At 37.9% G+C, this 26,881-nt stretch overlaps 2 protein-coding genes and 1 long non-coding RNA gene across 6 annotated transcripts in view; 2 read left to right on the top strand and 1 right to left on the bottom strand.

Moving 5' to 3' along the window:
- Positions 1–10,365, top strand: part of cramp1 (cramped chromatin regulator 1) — a 29,526-nt gene extending 19,161 nt beyond the window's left edge. For both annotated transcript variants that reach the window (XM_087244129.1, XM_087244128.1), the window contains exons 15-20: positions 3,646–3,753; positions 3,840–4,009; positions 4,729–4,915; positions 5,556–5,708; positions 6,041–6,177; positions 9,165–10,365. In XM_087244129.1, coding sequence (XP_087100255.1) covers positions 3,646–3,753; positions 3,840–4,009; positions 4,729–4,915; positions 5,556–5,708; positions 6,041–6,177; positions 9,165–9,287 — 878 coding nt within the window. In that variant the 3' untranslated portion in view covers positions 9,288–10,365. The remainder of the gene's footprint in view (positions 1–3,645; positions 3,754–3,839; positions 4,010–4,728; positions 4,916–5,555; positions 5,709–6,040; positions 6,178–9,164) is intronic.
- LOC141381155 (uncharacterized) overlaps positions 1–14,494 on the bottom strand; it is a 29,940-nt gene extending 15,446 nt beyond the window's left edge. The window contains exon 1 of the long non-coding RNA XR_015480553.1: positions 14,061–14,494. This is a non-coding gene — a long non-coding RNA (uncharacterized LOC141381155). The remainder of the gene's footprint in view (positions 1–14,060) is intronic.
- On the top strand, positions 10,508–25,197 carry dhrs7b (dehydrogenase/reductase (SDR family) member 7B). 3 transcript variants are annotated; one of them, XM_087242678.1, is made up of 7 exons: positions 10,508–13,180; positions 16,257–16,404; positions 17,255–17,370; positions 17,795–18,005; positions 19,557–19,649; positions 19,745–19,897; positions 22,782–25,197. In XM_087242678.1, exons 1-7 carry the CDS (start codon positions 13,076–13,078, stop codon positions 22,982–22,984), a joined length of 1,029 nt encoding a protein of 342 aa, XP_087098804.1. In that variant the 5' UTR covers positions 10,508–13,075; the 3' UTR covers positions 22,985–25,197.
- Positions 25,198–26,881: the final 1,684 nt, after the last annotated feature.

Below are 26,881 nucleotides of genomic sequence, written 5' to 3'. Positions count from 1 at the left end.
ACGGTTTCTTTTAAAGAATCTTGGGAAAACAACCTTGGTGTTTGTATTGCGGAAGAACAATGGAAAGATATTATAACGATGGTCCACTTCTACTAAATATGCGCCAGACATGGTCTAATGCAATGTAAGGTGCTGCATAGAGATCATTTAACCAATGCCAAATTACCAAAAAAGAGTCCTAATAGAAGTGATGCCTGTCATTGCTGTCAGCAGTCTCTTGCTAACTATCTCCAGATGTTCTGTAGTTGTCCTAAAACTTTGATGCATTGCTTCCTTATGTTCATATTTCAGACAGTTCTGCCTATTAAAGTTAAATATTAATGACAACAGAACATGGGTTGCTCTACAATTATATTTTTATTATGGCAAGAATAAAAACAAAAAAAGTACACTTACAAAAAAATACTGACGTTTTTTTAAATAGATTTAGCCCGCCCAACAATTGACACATTACTGCCTGGCTAGTTTGTGTCATCTGCTTATATGACAAGACAATAATGTTCCAACATTCCTGAACATTATCACCAATAAAGCCTAGAAAAACAGGGCATCAGTATATTGTAAACCGATAAGTTCAAATGTTCGATTCCAGTTGTCAAAGAAATAATTTGTGACTTCATTTTAGTTTTGTAGCTATTAAATTGTTTTAAATTCAAAATTGTAATATATACATCAGTGTAAAACCTATGAATGGTGGAAAATCTGTAATTGTTTATTTAAACCACATGGGTCTCCACTTTTGCCTTTGCCTCTCGTTTTGGTTAACAAACTTATCCCTCAAGTTTTTCTAAACTTAACAAAAAACTTTCCACCTTCCCACAGCTGCTGCAATTTCTAGCCAAGAATTATTGTCCATCTGGTTATCTCTATGATCACGATTATCTCTTCAAAGTGATTGATATTCAACTTAAATGAAATGCTGCATTGCATGAACTGTTTGCTTGAGTCTCAAAAAATATTGTGCGCTCCGCCAGCCAAAAGCATGTCTCGCTCACCTAAAGCGAACCTCCACAGACACCACAATGACATCAGTCACTACGCGCACTCAAGCAAACTAGTGTACATGTAGAGTATAAATCTGCCTTTAGTAGGTGATTGTTATGCTGCGTTCACACCAGACGCGTCAAGCGTGAGTGATTTACATGTTAAGTCAATGCAAACGCGCGAATAGACATCCTGCGGCGCGATACGCGCGAATGGCGCGGGGCGAATTGAGCGTTTTGCGCGTTTGACGCGCTTAACGAGCGTTACGCGCAAATCTCTCGATTTTGAAAATCTGAACTTCAGCGTACATTTGCGCCGCGTTAACCAATCAGAAGCTTGCTCTTGTGGGGGCGCGATTGTGACGTAGAACCTGTTGTCGGTGTTCTGAGGGAAATTCTCCAGCCTTCACCAACAACAGTTCATCAAACTCGGCTTGGTTCAGTCAGATGCACCGCTGAAAGCCTCCGTCATCCAGGTTAAGTTTCTGGAGGAGTTTATGAGCTCACAGAGCTGGATGCACCTCTGAAAGAATGTAGTGGACTCAGACACGACCCTAAACGTATCGACGCTGTTTTTCAGTCTTCATAAAGCACATAAACACTGTTATTTTCTTCATAAAATCCATGTTAGCCATCTAGCTATGAAGCTAGAGTCTTCGGGCAGACAGAAGCCCTGCCCATCACGCGAATCCGCGTCTGTTCTGATGTGAATTTGACACGCGAATGAAGCGGGGTTTGACACGCGTATGAAGCGAGTAAACTCAAATGTTCACGCGGCTATTTACGCACGAATAGCGCGATTTATCAGTGCGTTTAGCGTCTTGTGTGAACACAGCATTAGGTGTTTGAACGCATTTAACCACAGGAGCATCTACACTGCAGGGTTTAGCTCCAACTTGCCTCAACACACCTGCTTGGGTGTTTCAAGTATACCTAGTAAGACCTTGATTAGCTTGTTCAGGTGTGTCTGATTAGGGTTGGAGCTAAAATCTGCAGGACACCGGATCTCCAGGAACAAGTTTGGTCATCCTTGATCTACACCATAAGCAGTGAAGTGATTTGAACTACTCTTGTTAGTAGTCAAAATTCGAAAAGTTCAGAATATTTCATATTATTATAACACTTAAATTTAGCATTGTCCATTTGTGATGGGATTGACAAAAAAGTATCCAATACCTGATCTAACATGGTTCAGTTTGATCATGCATTTTTGAGTCTGACTTGGGATAGTTCACCCTAGGGCTGCACAATATATTGTTTCAGCATTAATATTGCAATGTGCTAACGTGTAATAGTCAAGGATCACAGGATCTGCAACGTCAAGTTTGTATTGTAATTAAACAAAAACATTTTTTCAAAATTGTCCTAAGACAAAATTGGATGTTGTTTAATAGTTTTAGGACAACTTTGGTGAAAGGTTTTAATCCAATTCAAATGTTGAGTACCGGATAAAGTCTAATTTTACATTTAATTAAAACCTCAATATGTACCTCAATATTGTTAGGCTCTGCAGAAAATTATTTCATTTGTATTTTTATTTTATTTGATTAATTAATGTTTGTAACTTGTTTTTTTATGCGAATTTACTCCCCATCACGATCAGTGTAACATCATGTATTCTCTCCAAATACAGAGTAATAAGTCATCTTGTGAATTTACATTCATATAATTGCAGAAAAATAAAATATTGCAATCACTTTTTTCCCAATATCTTGCAGTCCTAGTTCACCCTCAAATGAAACATCTGCACTATTGAGGTTTTTTTTTTTTTGTCTGCTGAACACAAAAGAAGAAATGCCAACAAATGTTGTAAACTAGTAACCATTGACTTCATTATGTTTGTTTTTTTCTACTTTGGATGTCAATGGTTACAGGTTTACAACATTCTTCAGTATTCTTTTGTGTTCAACAGACCAAAAACACAACAGATCAGGATTTTTGAAGCCAATAGCAAGTACCGATTCTTTGTCATCGTGATTTGCAGATACAAAGTACAGATTCTGATGCTTTATGCTAATAATGCACATTTCCCCTCAAAGTATGGTAAGTTGAGTGGAGTTTTCTCCTTACCTAAAAGAATAAATAATGTTGCATATAAACATGTCTCTTATAACCATTAAATGTGGACATGTCAAGGTCATACATAATACAGCAATTTAAAACATTGCAAATGGAATAATCCTTTAACATGTCTGACTGAAGAAAAATATATATATAACAAATAACTTCTTTACTTAAAGGAAATAGGCCTATAAACTTCTGTTTATTGCAATAAGTATATTACAAAATGCTATATCTATTCATTCAATGATGTTCCTCTTGCGATCTGTACATTTGCTCATAGCAGCAATCGCTCGTGCCCCACGCATCATTTCTCTTCTCACATGTTGTAGCGCTGCTGGGTGCACATGTGCATCTTCTCTACATGCAAACATTGTAAAATCATGAGATCGGGTAGATTGACGAGTACCAATCGAGTCATAAAATGGGATTATCGGCTGATACTTATCTCTAGCCGATGGATTGGAGCATTCTTAAACTTATTTGGAACAAATTAAGGTCGAGTAGATTTTTCATTATTAGGTTCACTTAGGTTTAATTTAATTTGTTAAAAATCAAGGCATCTGTCTTAATCCAACATTTCTCTTTGTTTTGAATCTAGGCACTGGATCTTTTCGTCCGATACAAACACGTCTTGCCCCAAACCGCCAACCCTCCTCAAAAGCATCATCCTCTACCGGTAGTCCTGCACCTGTTACTCAGCTCTCCAGTAAGAATGGATAAAAGACGCCTTTATCCATAAAACATTTGAAAACTTGCTACAGCCCTCTGAAATTTCTCTTGAACCTATTCCAGGTGCAATTGATCTGGCAGCAAAATCTGCAGGCATTATCCCTGGCAGTCCCTGTCGTGAAGTAGAGACCCCTAGTATAGACAAGGCCATTGTGGAGTCTGAGGACGCCATGGGCTCTGCACCTGCAGCACCTGAGATGGAACCTGATATACTGGACCAGGAGCCTTCTGAGGTAATAAACCACTCCCTACCCCTAAATCCTCCTTTAACTTTGGGTGCGCAATTTATCAAATCTTGGTCTCTGAGGTAGGGTTGCACGATACTGGAAAAATCTAACATTGCAATATTTTGTTACTCTGCGATACATATTGCCATATGAATACATATTGAGCAGATGACTTGACCATCTCTATTTGGAAAATAATGAATAATTGTAGATTGATTGGGATAATTCTGTAGAGAAGTTTTAATTTTGTGAACATTTCTATTTTAGTTTAGTTTCAGTAATTATAGTTTAGTAGAGTTAACAGGACCCCTACAGTGTTGACCTGTTAAGTGTTTACAGCTTACAACTCTTGTGCAAAGCTCTAAGTATAAAAAAATACAATTATTCAAATACTGAAGACAAAAACCACACAAATGCAACAAATAAATAAAACTTTTTCATATTAAAAGGTCATGCATGTTATAAGATGTTTGATATAGAAAAGATGCTTCAGTATATAATCAGAACTGATGTGTTAGTCTTTAAAAGCACATCTACAGTCATAGGTCAGTGCTTATTAATTGTACTAATTATTATTTTCAGTTAGTTTTGCAGTGACTAATATAGTTTTTTCTTATTTACTTAGAATTTTTACTTTTTTGTTAATAGTTTGTTAATATACTTAATAGTTTGGTTTTAGCTTTCGTTTACCAGCATAACCTTGATCTATTCTATTGTGTTTGCAGGAATCCCTCCAGAATGGCGTTTCTCCACCATCACCAGGAGGCGGAGAGTCTCTTTTAGCCCCACCTAGTGTTGCCTCCCTACTGGATATCTCCCTGCCAGGCCCCCCAGAGGAGTCTCTTCCTTCTGGAGAGCCACAAACTCAAATTAGCGACTCTATTATTGAGCTCGCCATCAACTCGCACTATGGTATGACTTGTGTGACTGTTTTGCTTTATGGCTCATTCGACTGAATGGTTAGGTTCAGTACAATTTGGTACTAGTCACTCTGATCAGGCTCATGTTTCCACTGCCAACAGTACCATTACTTGGTAGGCGTGGTGCACACTAGAAACTTGCAATCAACATCATTCTTGCTTGAAGAAGAAAGCCAAATGTGGTGTTCACAAATTGCATCTTTTCCATGCCTGCTTTTCACTACATGCGAATGGCCACATAAACAACATTGGAGGACATGCAGCAGATTTTGTCTTTGCTTCTGGGCATGTGGCTGTTATTATTATTACTATTATTATGGTGTCATGTTTTGGCTGTAAATTTAAAAATTGTGTTTTCTGTGTAGTAGTTCTTCTAGCCTGTTGCGCGCATTATCAGTGTTCTCCAGCGGGTCTAGCTATATATTCATATCCACCCCTATGTACTTTTGTCTGTATGAAAGTGTCTGAAAAAAAGTGGTACAAAACGGTTTAATATTTTGGTACTTCTGTCAGTGGAAACAGAAATAAACGCATACCACATTGTACTGTACCAAATTGTACCCCTCAGTGGAAACAAGCTGATAGTTATAGCTACGCACTCACTTTATGTCTCACTTTCATCTCTTCTACAGGAGATGGATCATTGCTCTCACCTCCTAAGCTGAATGGGAGTGATAGATCTAAGCTCCTTCCCTCTTCATGTGACAGCTGGATGCCGTCCCCCACTCACGACCCTCAGTGGTACCCCAATGACTCTACGGATTCAAGCCTGGGCTGTCTGCTCTGTAAGCATCAAACACATCTCCAGCTATATCCCTTGTTCATTCTCAGTTGGATGATGACTAGTAATAGCAGGAAATAAAATGATAATATAACAGCTTTGTAACCAGTTTTACATTTTAAATGAGTGTTAAAGATGCTTTTATTTAAATATACAAGATAAAAGATCCTATTCTAGATTGTATGCCTATTAAACATGCATAGACATGCCACTACATCTACCAATGAATACTTTAAGAAACATTTTAAAGAAAATGTTCACCTGTTTTCATTCTAACTGCAAACCTTCATTAGTCTCAGCACTACTGACAAGTGCATCATTTTTTCCTATTTACAGCAAGTCTGGCATCTCCTGATAAGACGAGAAGGACAGCCCTGCCCCCATCCAGTAGCACAGCCTTACTTGGGCCCAGTTTACTAGACAGCAACTCCCACGATTGTTTTCAGTCCCGCGGCCTGCCGGACGCAGCCGAGGTGAGAGGAAACACAACATCCACAGCTGCTGTTTTCTAGCTTAATGTCATTTGATATGGCGCATTACTGCCAGGTGCTCTTTTTTTACATCCTGGAGATAAACAGGAAGTGTGGGTGTTTCAAAGGATGTATGCAAATTAAATGTGACATTCATCCATTTCTTTTATCATTGTTTTCACCAGGGGTGTGCATGAATAATGACAACTCGATTTGCAGTAATAATAAAACACTATTCAAATAGACAAATGTCACTTTGCTGGCGATAAAAAGAATCACTTCTTAATAAATAAGCAAACTTAAACACAAAAAGCTTGTTTATATCATGATATCTAGACACATCCCCATTTTTCAAAAGGTAGTGTGCTCCAATGTTGTCACGTGACATGACCTGCACTGAATGTTAATACAGCACAACTGCTCAAATTGTTACCTTACAACTCATTCATTTTCTTTTGGCCCAGTCTCTATTTCAGAGGTCGCTACAGCAGAATGAACCATTCCATTTCATGTTTAACACAGTGGATACCCTTCCAGCTGCAAACCAGCACTGGGAAACATCTATACACACTCATTCACACACATACACTGTCCAATTTAGTTCATCCAATTCACCTGTAACGCATGTCTTTGGACTGTGGGGGAAACTGGAGCACCCAGAAATAACCCACTCCAACACGGAGAACATGCAAACTCCACACAGAAATGCCAACTGGCCCAGCCAGGACTCGAACCAGCTACCTTCTTGCTGTGAGGTGATAGTGCTAACCACTGAGCCACCATGCCACCCTACCGTACAACTACAAGTGCCAAACTCAAAATCATTCAGTCTTACGCTCTGGAAAAAGTATCCCACACCAAATTCTCAGATGCATACATCAGATTTCAGCAAAAACAGTATTTAATCTGGGGATTCCACACGTGCAGAATATTTGCACGCTTTTTATTGTTTGAATATTACATAGTGCCAATATATTTTGAGTACGGCTGGCGGATAAATCAATTTTATCGGTTAACATGAGTGTGAAGCTTACATCAATTTGCTTAAATGAAAATCGGTTTTCATGCTAACACTTGCAACCCTCCCTTCTGGGTTCCTGCATAGTTACCCATGCATTTGCCATAGAAACACACAAACAACATGGCAGCGAACAGGGAAGAACTCAGAGAAATTACGAGATGGTAATGCTTCCAGGTTTAAAAGAGTACCCCAACATAACTGAAGCCACAAAAATTTGAGCGTTCCTTAACTGGCATAGTATTTTCGTCCGATAAATTTATTGGCCAAAAATTGTTACATCTCTAATATTATAACACTAAATACAAATAAATAAACCTGAATGCATGTTTATTGAAGAAGAAAAAAAAAGGAAAAAGAAAAAGGTCCCATTTTAACAACCATTGAGGTCACTTTTACTGTAGTTAACTTTCACTGTAATTGTATAAAAAGTTTAATTAATATTATTATTATTAATATTATAAAAGTCTTGTATGCAATTATAGATCTTGTTAAATTTGATCTTTATATGACAGCTTTTTTCTTTAGCATTTTTATATCCTATAATTAATATCCTATTAATATAATTAAGGTTATAAATGTTAATTACCCGAAAGAGACCCGTTAGAGACCTGGAAGGGACGTGATGGTGGGGAAAAAATAAAATGCAGACATTTTTATATTAATTTCAACATGCTCTCAAGATTATGGGAGGGTTGACAAGTATGAAGAGAACAGGAAGTGTTTGTTAAACAACAGTTTTGCGAGGGAATACAAAACATATACACAAAAACTAAAAAAAATATTTTTCATATATATCTTCCTATCGTTTAGTTTTTTTTTTTCTCTCACCCATTTTTTTGGGGGGAGCGGAATCGATTTAAAACGTAAATCTTTTTTTTTTTCTTTTTTTTTGTGAGAATAAAATCTTAGATTAGGCCATATCTCCCCAGTGCTAATTACGAGTTGTGTGGTAGTATGCCAATCAAATGCAGCTTCTGTAGTGATGCAAGTTATATTTAACAGATTCTGGCAAATATATACAATTGAAGTCAGAATTATTAGCCCCCCTTTGAATTGTTTTTCTTTTTTAAATGATTTCCCAAATGATGTTTAACAGAGCAAAGAAATTTTCACAGTATGTCTGATATTTTTTCTCCTGGAGAGTCTTATTTGTTTTATTTCAGCTAGAATAAAAGCAGTTTTCAATTTTTTGAAACCCATTAAGGATAATATTATTAGCCCCTTTAAGCAATATATATTTTTCAATAATCTACAGAACAAACCATCGTTATACAATGACTTGCCTGATTACCCTAACCTGCCTAGTTAACCTAATTAACCTAGTTAAGCCTTTAAATGTCACTTTAAGCTGTATAGAAGTGTCTTGAAAAATGTCTAGTAAAATATTATGTACTGTCATCATGGCAAAGAGAAAATAAATCAGTTATTAGAAATGAGTTATTAAAACTATTATGTTTAGAAATGTGTTAAAGAAATCTGCTCTCCGTTAAACAGAAATTGGAGTAAAAATAAACGGGGCTAATAAATCAGGGGGGCTAATAATTCTCTCTTCAACTGTAGGTCATCCGAGTATTTCATGCTTACAGAAAATGAGTATACTATGCACAGCACACATACTGGATACTGCAGAAATAGTAAGAGTAGTGTGACAGAATAGCATTTCAAACACAGCCACAGTGTCTTAAACATGCAGCACTCACATGAGGCACTGCCAATGGTGCAAGACACCAATGCAAGTCTCACACATCTGTCAAGAAAAATCTAGGAAAAGTAGTGCATTGCAATGGAAATGCATTTTGTGTGAAAAGCCCCTTATTATTAAGAAGAAGCCAACTTTCACCATATCATAATATTAATGTGTTCTTTTTTTCTCAACAAATAAAAGCAATAACCAAATGCTTACTTAAGCGTACATGTGGGTTCTGTCTGCATAATAACTGGACACTGATAGGCTGTTTTACCTCACCAGGTGGATAGCCAGCTGGCCTGTATGATGAGCGAGAGCAGCGTCGACTACATCGCCCGCTTCAATGACCTCGCGCAGGAACTGTCCGTCACAGAGACGACCCTCCCGCCTCCCCATGGAGACTGATGCATGAGGTGGAGCCCATCACTGCCCCGCCTCTTTCATATTGGACCGAAGAATGTTAACCAGAGTGCGACAGAGCTGTAGGAAGTGCAATAGACTGGCAGGGTCCACGACAGCCTTTGGGCTCTAATGTATGTGTGTGTGTGTGTGTGTGTGTGTGTGTGTGTGTGTGTGTGTGTGTGTGTGTGTGTGTGTGTGTGTGTGTGTTGATCATTCTGTGGCTGTTGTCTTATGAGTCACACCCAGGACACTTAAACAACAACAAAATCTCCAGTTTACAGCGCGACCTCATGTATAGAAAACATAAGACCTGCCATATTGTCTGTATATCCGTCTTTTCTTGTCTTTGTCTTTTGTTTGCATGCGTGTGCATGCATCTGTAAGTGGAGCTGCGGATTGTACGCGTGTTTTGTCTTTGTGACTTTCAATTGTACAAAACACATTTTTGAAAAACCCTCTAAAGCCATAGGAGATTGTGTGGACACACTCCGTGTATGAGACGCGCTTTACTCTGACCTCACAATCTGGTTGGGTTATTTTTACCTGAATGTTTGAGTTGGTGAAAGCCACACTACTAAAAGGGACAAGGGCTCCTTTTTGTGCGATTATTATCATTACAGGGACTGAATATCTAACAAACTCTAAACACAATGACTGATAACACAAATGCAGTGTAGTTGCATCAAAGGTAGGGTTGAACTTGTAACCTTAAATTTATTACGCTATTGTTCCCACGACACTAGGATTTTTGTTTCCTGCCGAATGAATATGAAGCCAATAAGTGGTAGATTCTGAAACTAAGTTTTCCAGACTTTAAGCGTGTGTGTGTGTACATAATTGTGAGTGTTTGCACAGATGTAAATATACAATAACAGAACCCAGTATTTACTGCTTTTGTAACATATTGTAAATGATTGTCATTTGAATTATTTATTGATAACTCAATGAGGCAGTGTTTTTTTTGTTTGTTTAACAAGCCACATGCAGGCATTTAGGAGCTAAACTCCTGTTTTAAAGAGTTCTGTGTTGTTAAAAGAGGGGTTTGACCCTGATGTGTATAAATAGAGCTACAACAACTCCACCTTGCGTCTGGTCAGTTTTCATTTACTATCACTGAGATACTATTGAAGTTATTAATAATTTGCATTCACTTTTATTTGACATATTTGTCTGTTAAATCATTTTTTTCAACTTGTTTTTTTGGGTTTAATTTTTTTAGTTCATCTTATTGAAAGCATAAAATTCCATTACAAATATTTTCAAGTAACTGTTTTTTTTTTAGCTTGAAAAGGGTTAAAATATGTGCCCTCTCTTAATTTTTCAATATCTTAATTTTGACTTATTTCTTCTAAAAGTGAAAACAAAATAATACTTTTACTTGCTCTACACATTTTTTAACATTTGGACTAGAAATGAGACGAAGCAAAGCAAGAAACATTATCGCAATATCACATTTTTCCAATATTGCGCAACTCTAATATATATAAAGTAGGGCTTAACAATATATCATTTAAGCATCAATATTGCAATGTGTACCACAATGTGCATGAGGCCGTATAAGATTCTGACAGTATGATAACCTTGAATAAAAATAACAGTTTTATGGTATTGTGATTACTGCTGTAAAATTGATAAAACTATAAATTATATATATAAAAGATTTCATTTTGAGAAACATGTTTTGAGTGAACATGTCTGGCTAAATAATTCAAATGAATCATTGACATCTGCTGTCTTCATTAGGTTCAAAACACAGATTCCATTACAATTTAAAATGGCATCTTGGATATCCTTTTCTGCTGGAGATACCGTGGTTTTAAAAACTAAAAAAAAAAAAAACTCATATCGTAGGAACAGTACTGCAGAAGATTTTGGCGGTTTTAAAACCTTGACTTTTTCAAACCGCAGTATACCTTGAAAAAGGTTATCATCCCATGCCTAGTCTACAATAGTCACATTGCAAGATATGCAATGTCGAGTCATTATTATAGTTGACCAGGAGCTACAGACTTGCATAAGACTGAATTACTTTATACAGAATTTATGCATAAAAATGTTTTTGTCATTTAAAATTAGTCTCGTTTCTAGTCCAAATATCGACATTTCGACAAACAGAAAACAATATTATTTTATGTACCGCATTGGCAGTCAATTTGTTTGTTTTAAGGAAAAACTCTTAATTTTGGCTTATTTCTAAAACAATACTTTTACTTGCTCTACAAATTATTTGGATAGTTGGACTAAAAACAAAACATTTTCACAAGAAACATTTTCGCAATATCACATTTTTCCAATATTGCGCAGCTCTAATATATATGAAGCAGGGCTCTACAATATATCATTTCAGCATCGAAATCACAATGCGTGCGTCCACAATGGGCATAAGCCGGTATAAGATTCTGACAGTATGAGAACCTTGGATAAAAATATCACGTTATGTAAAAAATATGTTTTATGGAATTGTGATTACTGCTCTAAAATATATTATTTTTAAATGTCTGGTTAAAAAAAAAAAACCTTTGAACACAAAAGATTTCATTTTGAGAAACTTTTCTAATATTTAGGAACAGTAAACATGTCAGGCTGAATAATTCAAATGAATCATTGACTTCTGCTGTCTTCATTAGGTTCAAAAACACAGATTTCATTACAATTTAAAATGGCATCCTGGATATATATGTATGGACATGTATCGTAGGAACAGTACTGCAGAAGATTTTGGCGGTTTTAAAACCTTGACTTTTTTAAACCGCGGTATACCTTGAAAGCGGTTATCATCCCATGCTTAGTCTACATGATATGCAATGTCGAGTCATTATTATAGTTGACCAGGAGCTACAGAATTGCATTTAATTACTTTATTTATACGGAATTAATGTACAAAAATGTTTTTGTTATTTAAAATTAGTCTCGTTTCTAGTCCAAATATCGAAATTTCGACAAACTGAAAACAAGATTATTTTACGTACCGCATTGGCAGTCAATTTGTTTTTGTTTTTTGAGGAAAACTTTTAATTTTGACTTATTTCTTCTGAAGGTGAAAACAAAAACTATATTTTTACTTGCTCTACAATTTTTTTGATATTTGGACTACAAAGTAAAAAGCAAGAAACATTTTCGCAATATCACATCACAATATTGTGCAGCCCTAATATATATGAAATAGGGATTGCAATGTGTGCATCCACAACAGTCACATAGCAGAGTCGGGATTATGTATGACCAGAAACCACAGGTCATAAACACATGAGATTTGTGAAGTCACTGCAGGATTGAACCATAATAGAGTGAAGGTTTATTATCTGCATGTGTTGTTAGAGCCTGTGCCTATATGAGCATTTTAATGTTATTGAATTATTTATATGATGAAGAAGACTAGCAGTGTTATTTTAATAATTCTAATTCACTACTACACTACTTGATTTTGGTTTTATTGTAAGAAAACAAAACAAAAAAACTATAAGAAAACATGTTAAATGAGAATCTCAAATACTTGATGGCATACTTCAATAAATAAAGATTATTTAGTATTCAAAAATGTTTTATTTGAGTTATTTTTGGAAATAAATTGGTCTCGCGCTTAATATTTTTCAGACTTTTCATAGCAAATGTTTTAATTCCGGTACTTTTACCATAAACCGACATATCAACCATTTGGTTGATATTTTAGAAATTATGGGATGTGTTTGACAAAATTGCATTGAGTGTGTTAACTAGTGACATTAGAAGTTAAATGCAATCCAAACATTTTAAAGGGTTAATGTGCTTACTCTTTAGATGCTGTAGAGGGCATGATAACTCTTCCCCTTCATAATCCAATTGGACAGCTGAAATCACGTGGTGCTGTTGAGTTCCGGATTCTAACTTGCATGCGATCATATGGGTCAAAGCTTAAGGTAGGTAATGCCTCTTATTCCTGTCTGTTTATTTCATATATTTGCAAAACAGTGCAAGCAGACACAATGGCATTTACAGCTGGATTATTAGCCATAATGAGACATTAGAAACAGGGAGTGATGTTATGGGAAAAGGATGCAGGCTATATTGAAACGTCTTGCTATTCAAGACAACTGCTTTCAATTAGTTACTGTACATAAATCAGAATTAGGGTATTTAACCAGTAATTTCCCTTATGTGTTAATTTAATGTTACTTGTCGTTATATTAGTTGATATTTATTTGTATATTTAGCTTTTGTGTTATTTTTAAAGGTTTTATAGTGAATCTGTCATTCATACATTGATTTACTCATAATCTTATTTACAAAGTGTTATATTCAGCTTTACTTTTATTAGTTTTATTACTTCAATTTTAACTCGTGATGACAAACATTAGAGTCATGATGTGGATTTATTTTAACGTGTTTACCTGGTTGTTGCTAGATCAGATACGAGTTGAGGTCGGAAGTTAGCAAGAATTATTCATTAAATTTCCCATTTATTGTATTTTATTAACGTCTAACAATAACACAAACGTCACAGCAATGTAAAACAGTAGTTTTACCAAGTATTATGCATGTTATTTATTAAATTACGGAATACATTGTATTGATGTGCGTATCCGCAGCTGTATCCTATCTAGACTTTACCGTGTTTACTTCGTTTGACATCACTCGTTTTGACCATTGATATCTGCTATGATTCGCTTTATAGGTAGCTTGTACGACTAGTGATCAAATTGTTTAAAATGATTACAGATATGATTGATAAAATATTATCCACACAACCACCATATAGAAACCGTCGTTTAAGTTAGAAAGCATAAATAAATGTCTTACCTGCAGTTTGAGGCAGGTGCTGTCAAAATTCAGTTCACTTCATATTTTAGCAAAGGTTTCTTCAATCTGCAGACAAATGCTCGAAACAAACATGCAATCTTCTGGGACGCCATTAAAAATAACGTTATCCACCTTCTGACGTAGGAATTCTTGTGAAGGTTGTGCAGGTAACTGATATTCATAAACAAACGAGCTGTTCAAAAGGTCATTTGCTGTTCAATTGTCCTGTTTCAGTCCAACTCGAGCGCATGAGAGCATGTTATAAAACTTAACGTGCATCTGTATACTGTCTCCAGTGTATTTAGCATTATTAAAGCAGCTGTTTTTGCTTTTGACGGCGCTTGTTTCTGGCGTCAACAAAACACAACACAACAGGTGTTGGCCGTTAAATTGATCGCTGGTGGGCGGGGCTTATGATCCGGTTCTCTATAACTATTGATCCATAGTTTTTCGTTGTATACAAAATAATGTCGTATTTAAATATATCTGCATACTGTTCACACAACTAATGAGCTGAATAAATTAATGTTTAACAAAAAAATGTGAATGATGCAAAGTAATATTCAGTTTTTCTTATAATAATGAGAATGTTTTAGGTTATGATTTGGGCCAGTCCGAATCTGTGGACATTTTTTGCTATTTCTGCTGAGAATTTTATTTAAAAAATCAGCGAATTTATGCATGCAGATTTATTTTGGGAGCATCATAACTAAAAACGTAATATATGAAATAAAAAATAATAGCTTTTTAACTTTTATTCATCGTTTACAATGCAAAATATTACTTTACAAACTGCATTGTATACAAATCAAATGAATGTTTTCATATTAGTCAGTATTATTACTGAAATTAATTTAAAACTGATTCAATATACATTTCGTCAGGAAATTTTGAAAAAAGGAGACTTATATCACCCCAATGTGACTGTGGACACACTATAGCCTGGTTTATACTTCTGCGTCAAGTGAGCGGCGTGACCCACAGCGCATGCAACACGCGTAGCCATGCATTTATACTTCTGCGCACTTTGTGTTTGTGTTGTTCTGCAATAACACTTCCGAAACGCTAGTTGGCAGTGAGGTGTATGCCCCATTCACACGGGGCTTTAGCGGCAACGCTTGACAGAGAGCGTTTCTGAAGTTGGAGCTGGCGCGATCATCATCGCAGCGTCAGCCAATGAAATTGGTCAGCAATAGACCACTGTCTGAGCTGCTGTATTTGCATACAGCGATCTGATTGGCTGACGTTTCCAGTGGCGCTTGAAAAGTTGAGCAAGTCCCAACTCCTTCTAGACTTTACCCTCTGAAGCGGCGCCGACGGATCCACAATGCAGTTCGGCAACACCTGACGTTACCCATTCAAAGTGACGCCCAGAGTAAATGGGACGTTAATGTTCCTCTGTGTCGAGTTTCTTCGCTGGTGTTTTGTTTTTTCTGAACACTTCCTTAATGTACAAGTGGCTCAAACTCGCTCATTTTAAGGCAGGAACCAGCGGACATGCAACATTTTTAACCATGAGGTAAACACAAAACAAAACTTTCCATCCGGAGCTCCTTTACACCACTCCACACTTGTAAACAATCGCTCCATCGAGCTCGTGCGGCTCTCGGTCCTGCTCACACTCATCAGCGCTACCAAACTGACCAATCACAGAGCTTGCGCTAGGCATCATTGCGACGTTTAGTCAAATTGTTTGTGAGGTGCGCGTCAGCGACGGCTACTGCGAAGGCTATGCGTCCATGCATAGGCAGCTCCGTATCATAGGAGTGTGCTTGATGCAGAAGTATAAATCAGCCTTAAACCTACACACAGCTCTGTCCAAACAGCTTACAACAGATGATTTTCATCATAGGTGCCCTTTAACACCTGTTTTAGTAATTCACTAGTTCATATTAAAATATTCTGCAGGGAGAATTTATTTATTTATTCACTTCACTAGTTCATACTAAAAGATCCAGAAGTTAAAACCTTAATAACATGGAGAATTGTTTTAAATTATCTTGCTATATTTACCAAATATTGAATATTGTTTACGTTTCTGTCTCCCATGTAAACAATATGCTTATTTACCTCAAGGTCAGTGGTTTTCAAACAGATTGCCACAACATTACCCTTAAATAATAAAACTGGTTTGAGATATGTTTTTATAGTTGGTTATACGTCTATATCTCTGCATCTGTCCACAGACATATGGAGCGTGCGCTAGGTGTAGGCATTGGGCCTCTGGCTGCTGGGACTGTCGGTCTGCTGATTTTGCTGAAGGTGATCCAGAGATTGAGACGCAGGGCCAACATCCAGGATAAAGTGGTGGTGATCACCGGTGCCAGCTCAGGGCTGGGCAAAGGTCACATACCCATAAACGCATTTATAATGCTGATTAGGGCTAAGCAATATATTATTTGAGCATCGAAATCGCAATGTGTGTATCTGCAATAGCCACCTCGCAGGATTAGATTATTTATTAAAATATAAAGATATTATTAAATATGACCATAAGGGGCGCCACGGTGGCTCAGTGGTTAGCACTGTCACCTCACAGCAAGAAGGTTGCTGGTTCGAGTCCTGGCTGGAGCAGTTGTTGGTTCTGTGTGGAGTTTGCATGTTCTCCCCATGTTCACGTGGGTTTCCTCTGGGCGCGCCGGTTTCCCCCACAGTCCAAAGACATTTGCTACAGGTGAATTGAATAAGCTAAATCGGCCATAGTGTATGTGTGTGAATGTCAGAGTGTATGAGTGTTTCCTAGTACTGGGTTGCAGTTGGAAGGACATCTTCTGCATGAAACATATGCTGGATAAGTTGGCGGTTCATTTCGCTGTGGTGACCCCTGATTAATAAAGGGACTAAGATGAAGGAAAATGAATTATTAAATAAACGATGACCATTATATTTTACATTTGATTGCTACATTTCTGTAGTTGAATACTGTTAGACTGTTTATTTATTTATTTGTTTTTGCTTGTAATTTATTATAATATATGCAGAAGAGAAGAGAAAGTCTTGATCACCCCAGTCGATCTAAATGAATGAATCTTGCCAAATAGAGCTAATTATAGTCAAATTGCAATATAAATCGCCGCAAAACTGTCCGATTTTTTCTATATCGTGCAGCCCTAATGCTGATCATAATGTCTTATCAATACTATTTGACTTTGTTTGTTAAATTGTTGGTCTAAAGTCTCAATCTGTCACCTCAGAGTGTGCGCGGGTCTTCCATGCAGCAGGGGCCCGACTGATCCTGTGTGGACGGGACCAGAGGAGACTGCAGGAGGTTGTGGAGGAGCTGAGAAACAAAACCTATGGAAAGACACAGGTGAAAACATACAATTTCTCGCCTTCGTGACTTATTTATTGAGGTTGACAGTAAATGCAATTATCCAGATACATTTAAAAATGGCGTTTGTGTCTATGAATGCTGCTCCTTGTTCTCCCCGTGTTGGGTTTCCTCAGGGTGCTCCGGTTTCCCCCACAGTCAAAAGACAAGCGCTATGGGTGAATTGTGTAAGCTAAATTGGCCATAGTGTATGTGTGTGTGTGAATGTGAAAGTGTATGGGTGTTTCCCAGTACTGGGGTGGCGCCTGGAAGAGCATCCACTGTGTAAAACATATACTGGAATAGTTGTCGGTTCTTTCCGCTGTGGGGACCTCTGAAATATAAGCCAAAGGAAAGTGAATGAATGAATATAGAATTATGTCTGGTCTGTTAACTAAGCTCATTTGCTTGTTTTCTTTTCCAGACTTACACTCCCTGCACCGTCACCTTTGACCTGTCAAACACGTCTGTGGTCTGCAGCGCCGCAGAGGAGATCTTGAAGTGTCACGGCCACGTCGATGTTCTCATCAACAATGCTGGTGTTAGTTACCGCGGCAACATCCTGGACACCCACGTTTCAGTTCAGCGTGAGGTCATGGAGACCAACTACTTCGGTCCTGTTGCTCTGACACAAGGTGAGTGAAAGAGATCTGTGAAAAGACACAGGATATGGACCACTACATGCAATATACACTCACTGGCCACTTTATTAGGTACACCTTACTAGTGCCGGGTACCCTTTTGCCTTCAGAACTGCTTTAAACCTTCATGGCATAGATTCAGCAAGGTACTGGAAATATTCCTTAGAGATTTTGGTCCATATTGACATGATAGCATCACGCAGTTGCTGCAGATTTGTTGGCTGCACTTCCATGATGCAAATCTCTCGTTCCACTACATTCCAAAGATGCTCTATTGGATTGAGTTCTGGTGACTGTGGAGGCCATTTGAGTACAGTGAACTCATTGTCATGTTCAAGAAACCAGTCTGAGATGGATCGAGCTTTATGACATGGAGCGTTATCCTGCTGGAAGTAGCCATCAAAAGATGGGTACACTGTGGTCAGAAAGGGATGGACATGGTCAGCAACAATACTCGGGTAGACTATGGCGTTGACACAATGCCCAGTTAGTACTAATGGGCCCAAAGTGTGCCAAGTAAATATCCCCCACACCATTACACCACCATCAGCCTGAACTGTTATTACAAGGCAGAATGGATCCATGCTTTCATGCTGTTGACGTTAAATTCTGACCCTACCATCCGAATGTCGCACCAGGAATTGGGACTCATCAGATCAGGCAACGTTTCTCCAATCCTCTATTGTCCAGTTTTGGTGAGCCTGTGTGAATTGTAGCCTCAGTTTCCTGTTCTTAGCTGACAGGAGTGGCACCCAATGTGGTCTTCTGCTGCTGTAGCCCATCTGCCTCAAGGTTAAACGTGTTGTGTGTTCAGAGATGCATTTCTGCATACCTCGGTTGTAACGAGTGGTTATTTGATGTACTGTTGTCTTTTCTATCAGCTCAAACCAGTCTGGCCATTCTTCTCTGACCTCTGGCATCAACAAGGCATTTGCGCCCACAGAACTGCCGCTCACTGGATATTTTTTCTTTGTCGGACAATCTCTGTAAACACTAGACATGGTTGTGCGTGAAAATCCCAGTAGATCAGCAGTTTCTGACATACTCAGACCAGCCAGTCTGGCACCAACAACCATGCCACATTCAAAGTTACTTAAATCTACTTATTTCCTCATTCTGGTGCTCTGTTTGAACTGCAGCAGATCGTCTTGACCATGTCTACATGCCTTAATGCATTGAGTTGCTGCCATGTGATTGGCTGATTAGAAATTTGCATTTAGCAAATTAGACAGGTGTACCCAATAAAGTGTATATTCACAACCACTTACATTCAAAAAGCTTTGAAGTGACAAAGTTTCCACTCCTTTTTCCCCAAAAGACATCTTCTGTGTTTACCATTGCTGAATAATTTGATTTAGTAATTTATTTTAAACTGTATTACAAATAGAAAAATAACTTAAGAAAAAATTAATTTTAAAACAATTATTTTACGGCACATGATCTTTCAGAAATAATTCTTAGTTAATTTAATATTTCATATAATATTATTTAATTCATAAATTCATTTTAACACATTTAATTACATTCTTGTTTTGTCCTGTCCAGCCATACTTCCGTCGATGGTAGACAGAGGCAGTGGCCATATTGTCGTCATTAGCAGCGTGCAGGGAAAGATCTCAATACCCTACAGATCTGCATGTGAGTATGCAGTCTACATGACGGGATTCAGTGATTCTTCTTCATGAGTAAGAGGGGTTTGTTTGATTATCTGTAATATCTGTGTTTTTTGTCAGATGCTGCATCTAAGCATGCGATGCAGGCCTACTTTGACTGTTTGCGGGCGGAGGTTGACAGTTTGGGCCTGCATGTGTCAGTCCTCAGCCCAGGCTATGTCAGAACTAACATGTCCATCAATGCAGTCACAGGCGACGGATCCAAATATGGAGGTGAGAGACAATTGTCCTTGTCAATCATACTCTGAAATGTAATTGCAGTACTTGTTCATCTTTTTCCGCACATGCCTTCTGCATTTTAACATATAGGGTTATTTTAAAATACTTGCGGTTTGGGAAAATTCCATTCAAAAGAACTGAAGTAAATCATTTTAAACAGGGTAATGCTACAAATAAACATTTGAGGAATGTTTAGTGGATTTTTATCATATATATATATATATATATATATATATATATATATATATATATATATATATATATATATATATATATATATCGTGTTTTGTTTAGTATTTGTATTATGATATTGTTATAACAAGCATATCTATTAGAGCTGTGATGAAAATTGTTCAACAAATAGATTGAGATTTTAGCCATACTCTAAAAATATAGAACCTAAAATAATCATTATTAATGTTAGAAAAGGTGTAAGCGAAAAACAAGAGTGGTCTGTGTGAGTGAGCTGTGCTAGCATTAATTAATAAGCCAGCCTATATGATTAACTACCATTAAAAAAATTTGCCTAGAGCAACATCTGCTGTTGAACTTTAGCCTAGAGCAACATCTGCTGTTAAACTAGCCTAGAGTGCATCTGCTGTTAAAACGAGCCTGGAGCGCATCTGCTGTTGAACTTTAGCCTAGAGCACCATCTGATGTTAAAACTAGCCTAGAGCGCCATCTGCTGTTAAACTTTAGCCTAGAGCACCATCTGCTGTTAAAACTAGCCTAGAGCGCCATCTGCTGTTAAACTTTAGCCTAGAGCACTATCTGCTGTCAAAAACTAGCCTAGAGCACCATCTGCATTTAAAACTAGGCTAGAGTGCCATCTGATGTTAAACTTTAGCCCAGAGCACCATCTGCTGTTAAAACTAGCTTAGAGCGCCATCTGCTGTTAAACTTTAGCCTAGAGCACTATCTGCTGTCAAAAACTAGCCTAGAGCACCATCTGCATTTAAAACTAGGCTAGAGTGCCATCTGCTGTTAAACTTTAGCCTAGAGCACCATCTGCTGTTAAAACTAGCTTAGAGCGCCATCTGCTGTTAAACTTTAGCCTAGAGCACTATCTGCTGTCAAAAACTAGCCTAGAGCACCATCTGCATTTAAAACTAGGCTAGAGTGCCATCTGCTGTTAAACTTTAGCCTAGAGCACTATCTGCTGTCAAAAACTAGCCTAGAGCACCATCTGCATTTAAAACTAGCCTAGAGCGCCATCTGCTGTTAAAAACTAGCCTAGAGCATCATCTGCTGTTAAAAAAACTAGCCTAGAGCACCATCTGCTGTTAAATTTAGCCTAGAGCACCATCTGCTGTTAAATTTAGCCTAGAGCACCATCTGCTGTTAAAAACTAGCCTAGAGCACCATCTGCCATTAAAAAACTAGCATAGAGTGCCACTGTCTGCTGTTAGAAATAGACCATCAGCTGCTAAAAACTAGCCTAGAGCAGGGGTTCCCAAACTTTTCAGCCCGCGACCCCTAAAATGACAATGGCAGTAAATCACGACCCCCAATATCCTCTGAGGTGGTTATAAATATAGAAACCTTGCATGCAATGGCTCGCACACACCAACAGACCGAAGTATAATCTTTGTTTAATTTTCAGTCAGTGCTGTAAATGTGCCAGAAAGTTTAACCTGGTATAATAAAATCAATCTGCTGCATCTGACGCTACTGCTGTGTCTTTAATGTAATGTATTTACCCCAGGGGTTGCAGTCCAATAGAACTAGTAACTATAAGCTACTATAGTAACTATATAGTATAACTATAATCAACTTGGGTTTAATAAAAATAAATAGATTTTTGGAAATCACCAGGAGACCCCCCATCCATTGTCCCGCGACCCCTCTGGGTGTACCGACCCCCACTTTGAGAACCACTGGCCTAGAGCACTGTCTGCTGTTAAAAACTATCCTAGAGCGTCATCTGCTGTAAAAAGCTAGACTAGAGAAATTGCTATTGAAAACTAGCTTAGAGCTACTGTTTAAAAAAACTAGCCTAGAGTGCTGTCTTTTGTTAAAAGTAGCCTATCCCTGCTAAAAAAAAACAGCTTAAACCAGCCTAGGCTGGTTGGCTGGTTTTAGCTGGTTGACCAGCCTGGTTTTAGAGGGGTCCAGGCTGGTTTCCAGCCATTTCCAGCCTGGTCTTAGCTGGTCAGGCTGGTAAATGACCAGCTAAATCTAGCTTGACCAGCCTGGTTTAAGCTGGACATAGCTGGTTTTGGTTGGACTCCCAGCCTGTCTAGGCTGGTCTAGCTGGTTTTAGCTGGTCATCTCCCAGCCTGACCAGCTAAGATCAGGCTGGAAATGACTGGAAACCAGCCTGGAAGTGGCCAAAACCCCTCTATAACCAGCCTGGTTGACCAGCTAAAACCAGCCAACCAGCATGGGCTGGTTTAAGCTGATTTTTTCAGTAGGGATAGCTCAATCTGAGATTGAAAAACTAGCCTATAGCACCATCTACTGCTAAAAACTAGCCTAAAGCTCCATCTCCTGTTAAAAACTAGCCCAGAGCTCTATCTGCTGTTAAAAAACTCAATCAGTTCAAGAAACAATCGCGATCCATTTTGAAAGTCTCAGAATTTTCACTTTCTCTTTATATTCCCGACAGAACAGTAATCTTCAATACGTCTGTAAAACTGCCTCGTGACGACGTGTTTAAAGTTTTAGGGTTAATCATGTTTTCCTTTAATAATCAATGGCTGAACTGCGAAGAATAATGACACATCACTGTACCCACTACCCTGTTTCTCACTTCACTATTAGTTTACATTACAAGTAACTCCCATAACTCACAGGAAGAAGCTGAGTAAGTGTTAAGTGATTTGTTTTTTTGTTGTTGTTTTGAGTGTGTGTGTTTTTTTTCCCTTTTGCTCTAAAGTAATGGACAAAACCACAGCAACGGGGGCAGATCCAGTGGACGTGGCAAAGGATATTCTGAAGGCTGTCTGTCAGAAAAAGAAAGACGTGGTTATGGCTGGACTGGGGCCGACTACAGCTATATATCTGCGCACACTCTGGCCTGCTCTCTACTTCAGAGTGATGGCTTCACGAGCCAGAAAACAGACAGGGAAAGAAGAATAAAAGTCGATTTTTTTTTGTCTAAAAGGTGAACAAGCACTGAATGTGTTTGATAAATAATTACAAAAGGACTGAATCCTCTTTGGTCTGTAAAGAAATAAGTCAGTAGCTGGGTTTCAATCACCATGTGGTAATTTTGAAGAGTTGCATCATAAATAAGTAATGCAAATGCCAAATTTCAAATAAAACTTCCTTAATTTGCAAAAAAATTCAAATAATAATATTAACTTATGCTTGCTTGGAATAAATGCATTTGCAGAATATACTCTGACGTACTGAAAATTACACCCATGTGACTCCATTATGTTTGCCTTGCTTACTGTTGGTTGCTAGGTTACCAATACTACAGTCAGCCACTCTAAAGCCTCTTTTTCACTGCACACGACAAAAGACAAGCGACAGACCGGAAGTAATTTATTTCCAATGGAGAGTAGTCCGGGAGCTGCGTGGAGTTCCGATCATCTCCGTATGCGGGAAATTCAGATCCGAATTGAGCTGCGGATCTGCTGAAATATTTAAACTCCTGTGAATGGACCATATGCGACCGGATGTGATGTATTCTACTGTTGTCCAAGCGGGTCTTTGCATGCGAGATGAGAAATAGGTTATATATATAATGTTTTTTTGAAACAAAAAAAATTTCTATATTAAAAAACATTTCTATTCATAAATGAGTAATAAAAAATATTATATGGTAATATCGTCTCCACATTCCCTCCAAAAGTTTTAGCAGTCTACAAGTCTTTCTAGTTTTCATTCAACCACGGAGAACAGCTTCTCTCCCATAGTGTGCGACAAAACTGAAAATTCTGTCTGACTGCCACAAGGGGGCGTATTCCAACAGTCGTGTACAAATTTTGTGTTGTGGGCTTAAAGATAAAGTCTAGATCGGCTTTGCGGCCGGCCGGAAGTACGATATGCACATCAATATAGCAGCATTTTTTATGACACTGTATAAATTTTTTTTATATTTTTACGTTACTGTGACAGTTGGGTTAAGGGTTAGGGTGGGGTAGATGTTAAAAAATAGAATTCACTGGGTAATTTATTAGATAACATAAATAATACTCAGTACAACTACTGTTTTAATGTTACTGGGATGGTTGGGTTTAGTGTTGGGGTGGCGGTTTACTTTAATAAAATACAGTTTATGGAAAATGTAATAAATAATATAAATAATTCTCGTTTACTTCTGGCCGCAACCATATCCGATCTAGCAACAACCCACTCTAGCAAATTGATGGAAGCGCACCTATTCATTTAAACCCTAACCCCATTATGTTAGCCTTGTTAACTGTTGGTTGCTAGGTTACCAATCCTACAGTCAGACACTCCAACAAACTGATGGAAATGCACCTATTCATTTAAACCTTATTTTAAAAACCCTCATGAACCGGAAGCTGCGACCGTTATTTTTTTCATATTGTGACGCAGTTCCTAGAGAAACGGAATATTAAGTGAGAAAACAGTGGGCGTGGCTTGTTTTATTCTACTGCGAGCTGATTGGATGTAGTAAACTAGGCATTTCATTCTGACAGATCTGCAAAAGGGTTTTGGGAGAGTTGTTACAGCCTAACAGACACCTCCTCACTATTTCTGTTTGTTGTAAACACTGACAGTTCGAGCGGCATGGTTAATAGCCAATTCCTAAGATATACATAATCTGACAATTTAACTGAATAAAAAACGAAAGATTTCAATTAAAGATCAGAAGAGAAAACTATTTTTTTTTCTTAATGACATGCACAGATGAATTGTTCATCACAAAACTAGCAATGTGAGGGGACTTTAGCCCAGACACCACTATGTTTACTGGTTGACTGTTGGTTGCTAGGTTACCAATACTACAGTCAGCCATTCTAACAAATTGAGAAAAATGCACCTATCCATTTAAACCCCAACCCTGACTCCATTATGTTTGCCTTGTTTACTGTTGGTTGCTAGGTTACCAATACTACAGTCAGCCACTCTAACAAATTGACAGAAATGCATCTAATTCGCATTTGGGATTTTTGTTGTTGTTGTTGTTGTTTTTTTCTGAAACTTTCAAAATATTTGCATCACATTAGGATGAAAATCCAGCTAAAGACCAGCATCAAAGATCAGTTTGTAAGACAAGCAGCACACACTTCTTCTAATACAAAAATATGTATTGTGTTGTATGATATCCATGTATTGTATTTAGATAAAAAAAATAAACCATTTTGCTGACTGCATCAGATGAAATTTAATAAAGTGATTTTTATATACACTGTATTTTTAGTCTAGTCATGGCTGCATCACCATCTCGTGTGTGCATTATTTGTATAATAATTTAACAATCTACTCCTTACTTAACATTTAATGCTTTATTTTAGCTTTAATAATATTCTCACCTGACCTGTATTACTGCACTGTCTCCATGGTAACGAAAAAACTATAAAAACGATGTTGAGCATCACTGCAAAGGAGTGTATACAGATAATCTGGTTATGAGATGCTCATGACTCATTTATTTTTTGCAGCAATGCACCACACATGTGCAGCTCTCAATATAAACGCTTTGGAGGAAACACTAATTATAAATGGTGGATTCCCTGACACACACAGAGATTTCCTTTAGGAGACTCACAGTTGTGACCCTGGACTTCAGTTGCACGGGTATATTTTTTGACAATATCTGAAAATACCTTGTTCCGTTAAGTTACTTTGTAAATTCCCAAACATAAATGGATCGAAACTATACATTTCAACTGTGTCAGTGATTGAGGATCTGTTAAGACAATGTTAGCACCTGTCATCTTTAATTGTGGGGAAAACTGGATAATTTTGAGCTTTTGTCAGCTAATTTCATCTTCTGGGTTTAAAGTCATTATTGGGACGAGATCAAAATCGGTGATGTAGCGCAAAACTGCAAGTGTAGTGATGACGTGTCGGTTTCTCATTTTTATTCATAGCTGAGATTTCTTATCCTATGAGAAGACCCTGCTTCTTAACTATTCATGAGAGCACATGCTTTCCGAAGGCAAGGCAGACCTGCCAAGCTGTGAGACGGGTGCACAGCATGGGTAGTATGTGTGTGTTTCCATGATCCACAGGGTTTGTTGCATGTTTTTCCCTGCGGTGCTGTCAGAGCTGATACAGCAAAGCTGTTGGTTTGCAGCGAGCATTTTTGTCGGGAGAGCTGTGCGGGAACTGTCGAATAGCGGACTGTGTCTTTTATCAGTTGAGTTGGTTACCATTCAGACACATCCCCTATATCTGTGCTTCTGTGTTTGCACATGTTTAAAATCCTCCAGATTACCGGCAGGGTTAATGGTTGGAATAGACAGGGCAAGAGACCTGCTGCATGGCTATCCACTGTGTCTGCATTCAGACCCAGGGATTTGGAAGGAGAAGAGAAGTCCTCCTCATTAATAGTGTTGATAAAAACACGATTATCTTTATAATCATATAAGGCCTGTGCGACTAATTAAAATCAAATCGTGATTTGAAACGTGATTAGCTAATCGTAAGCGGCTGCGATATGAAGTATATTTGTATTGTTTAATTTCCCCCACCCAGAGAAAATGCGTGACTGTTGTGTATGTGTGATAGTCTTACTAGCCAATTGAGTGAGCACACCTTTTTTTTCCCCAATCAAAATTGCTCATCCGAACTTTGCCGAACGTCTACAAAAACAAAACAAAACAAACAAACAGAAAAGCACGGACAAGTGGTATGATGACATCTGCCTCTTCAGAGGCATTAAAGGTGCAGTATGCAAGTTTGACACCCAGTGGTTGAATTAGGTATTGCACTCCTGGATCAAAACAAACAGAAGGGCAGGTTGCCAGATTGGGGAAAGGGGTCCGTTCTTCGTACGTGGATTACTCAGTCAGCTGGATTGGGATATTGACGATTTGACACGATCCAGGATCG

This window comes from Danio rerio, chromosome 3 (genome assembly GCF_052040795.2).
Source record: "Danio rerio strain M-AB ecotype USA chromosome 3, GRCz13ab, whole genome shotgun sequence".
Lineage (NCBI taxonomy): Eukaryota > Metazoa > Chordata > Actinopteri > Cypriniformes > Danionidae > Danio > Danio rerio.
This window is presented reverse-complemented; position numbering and strand designations above follow the sequence as displayed.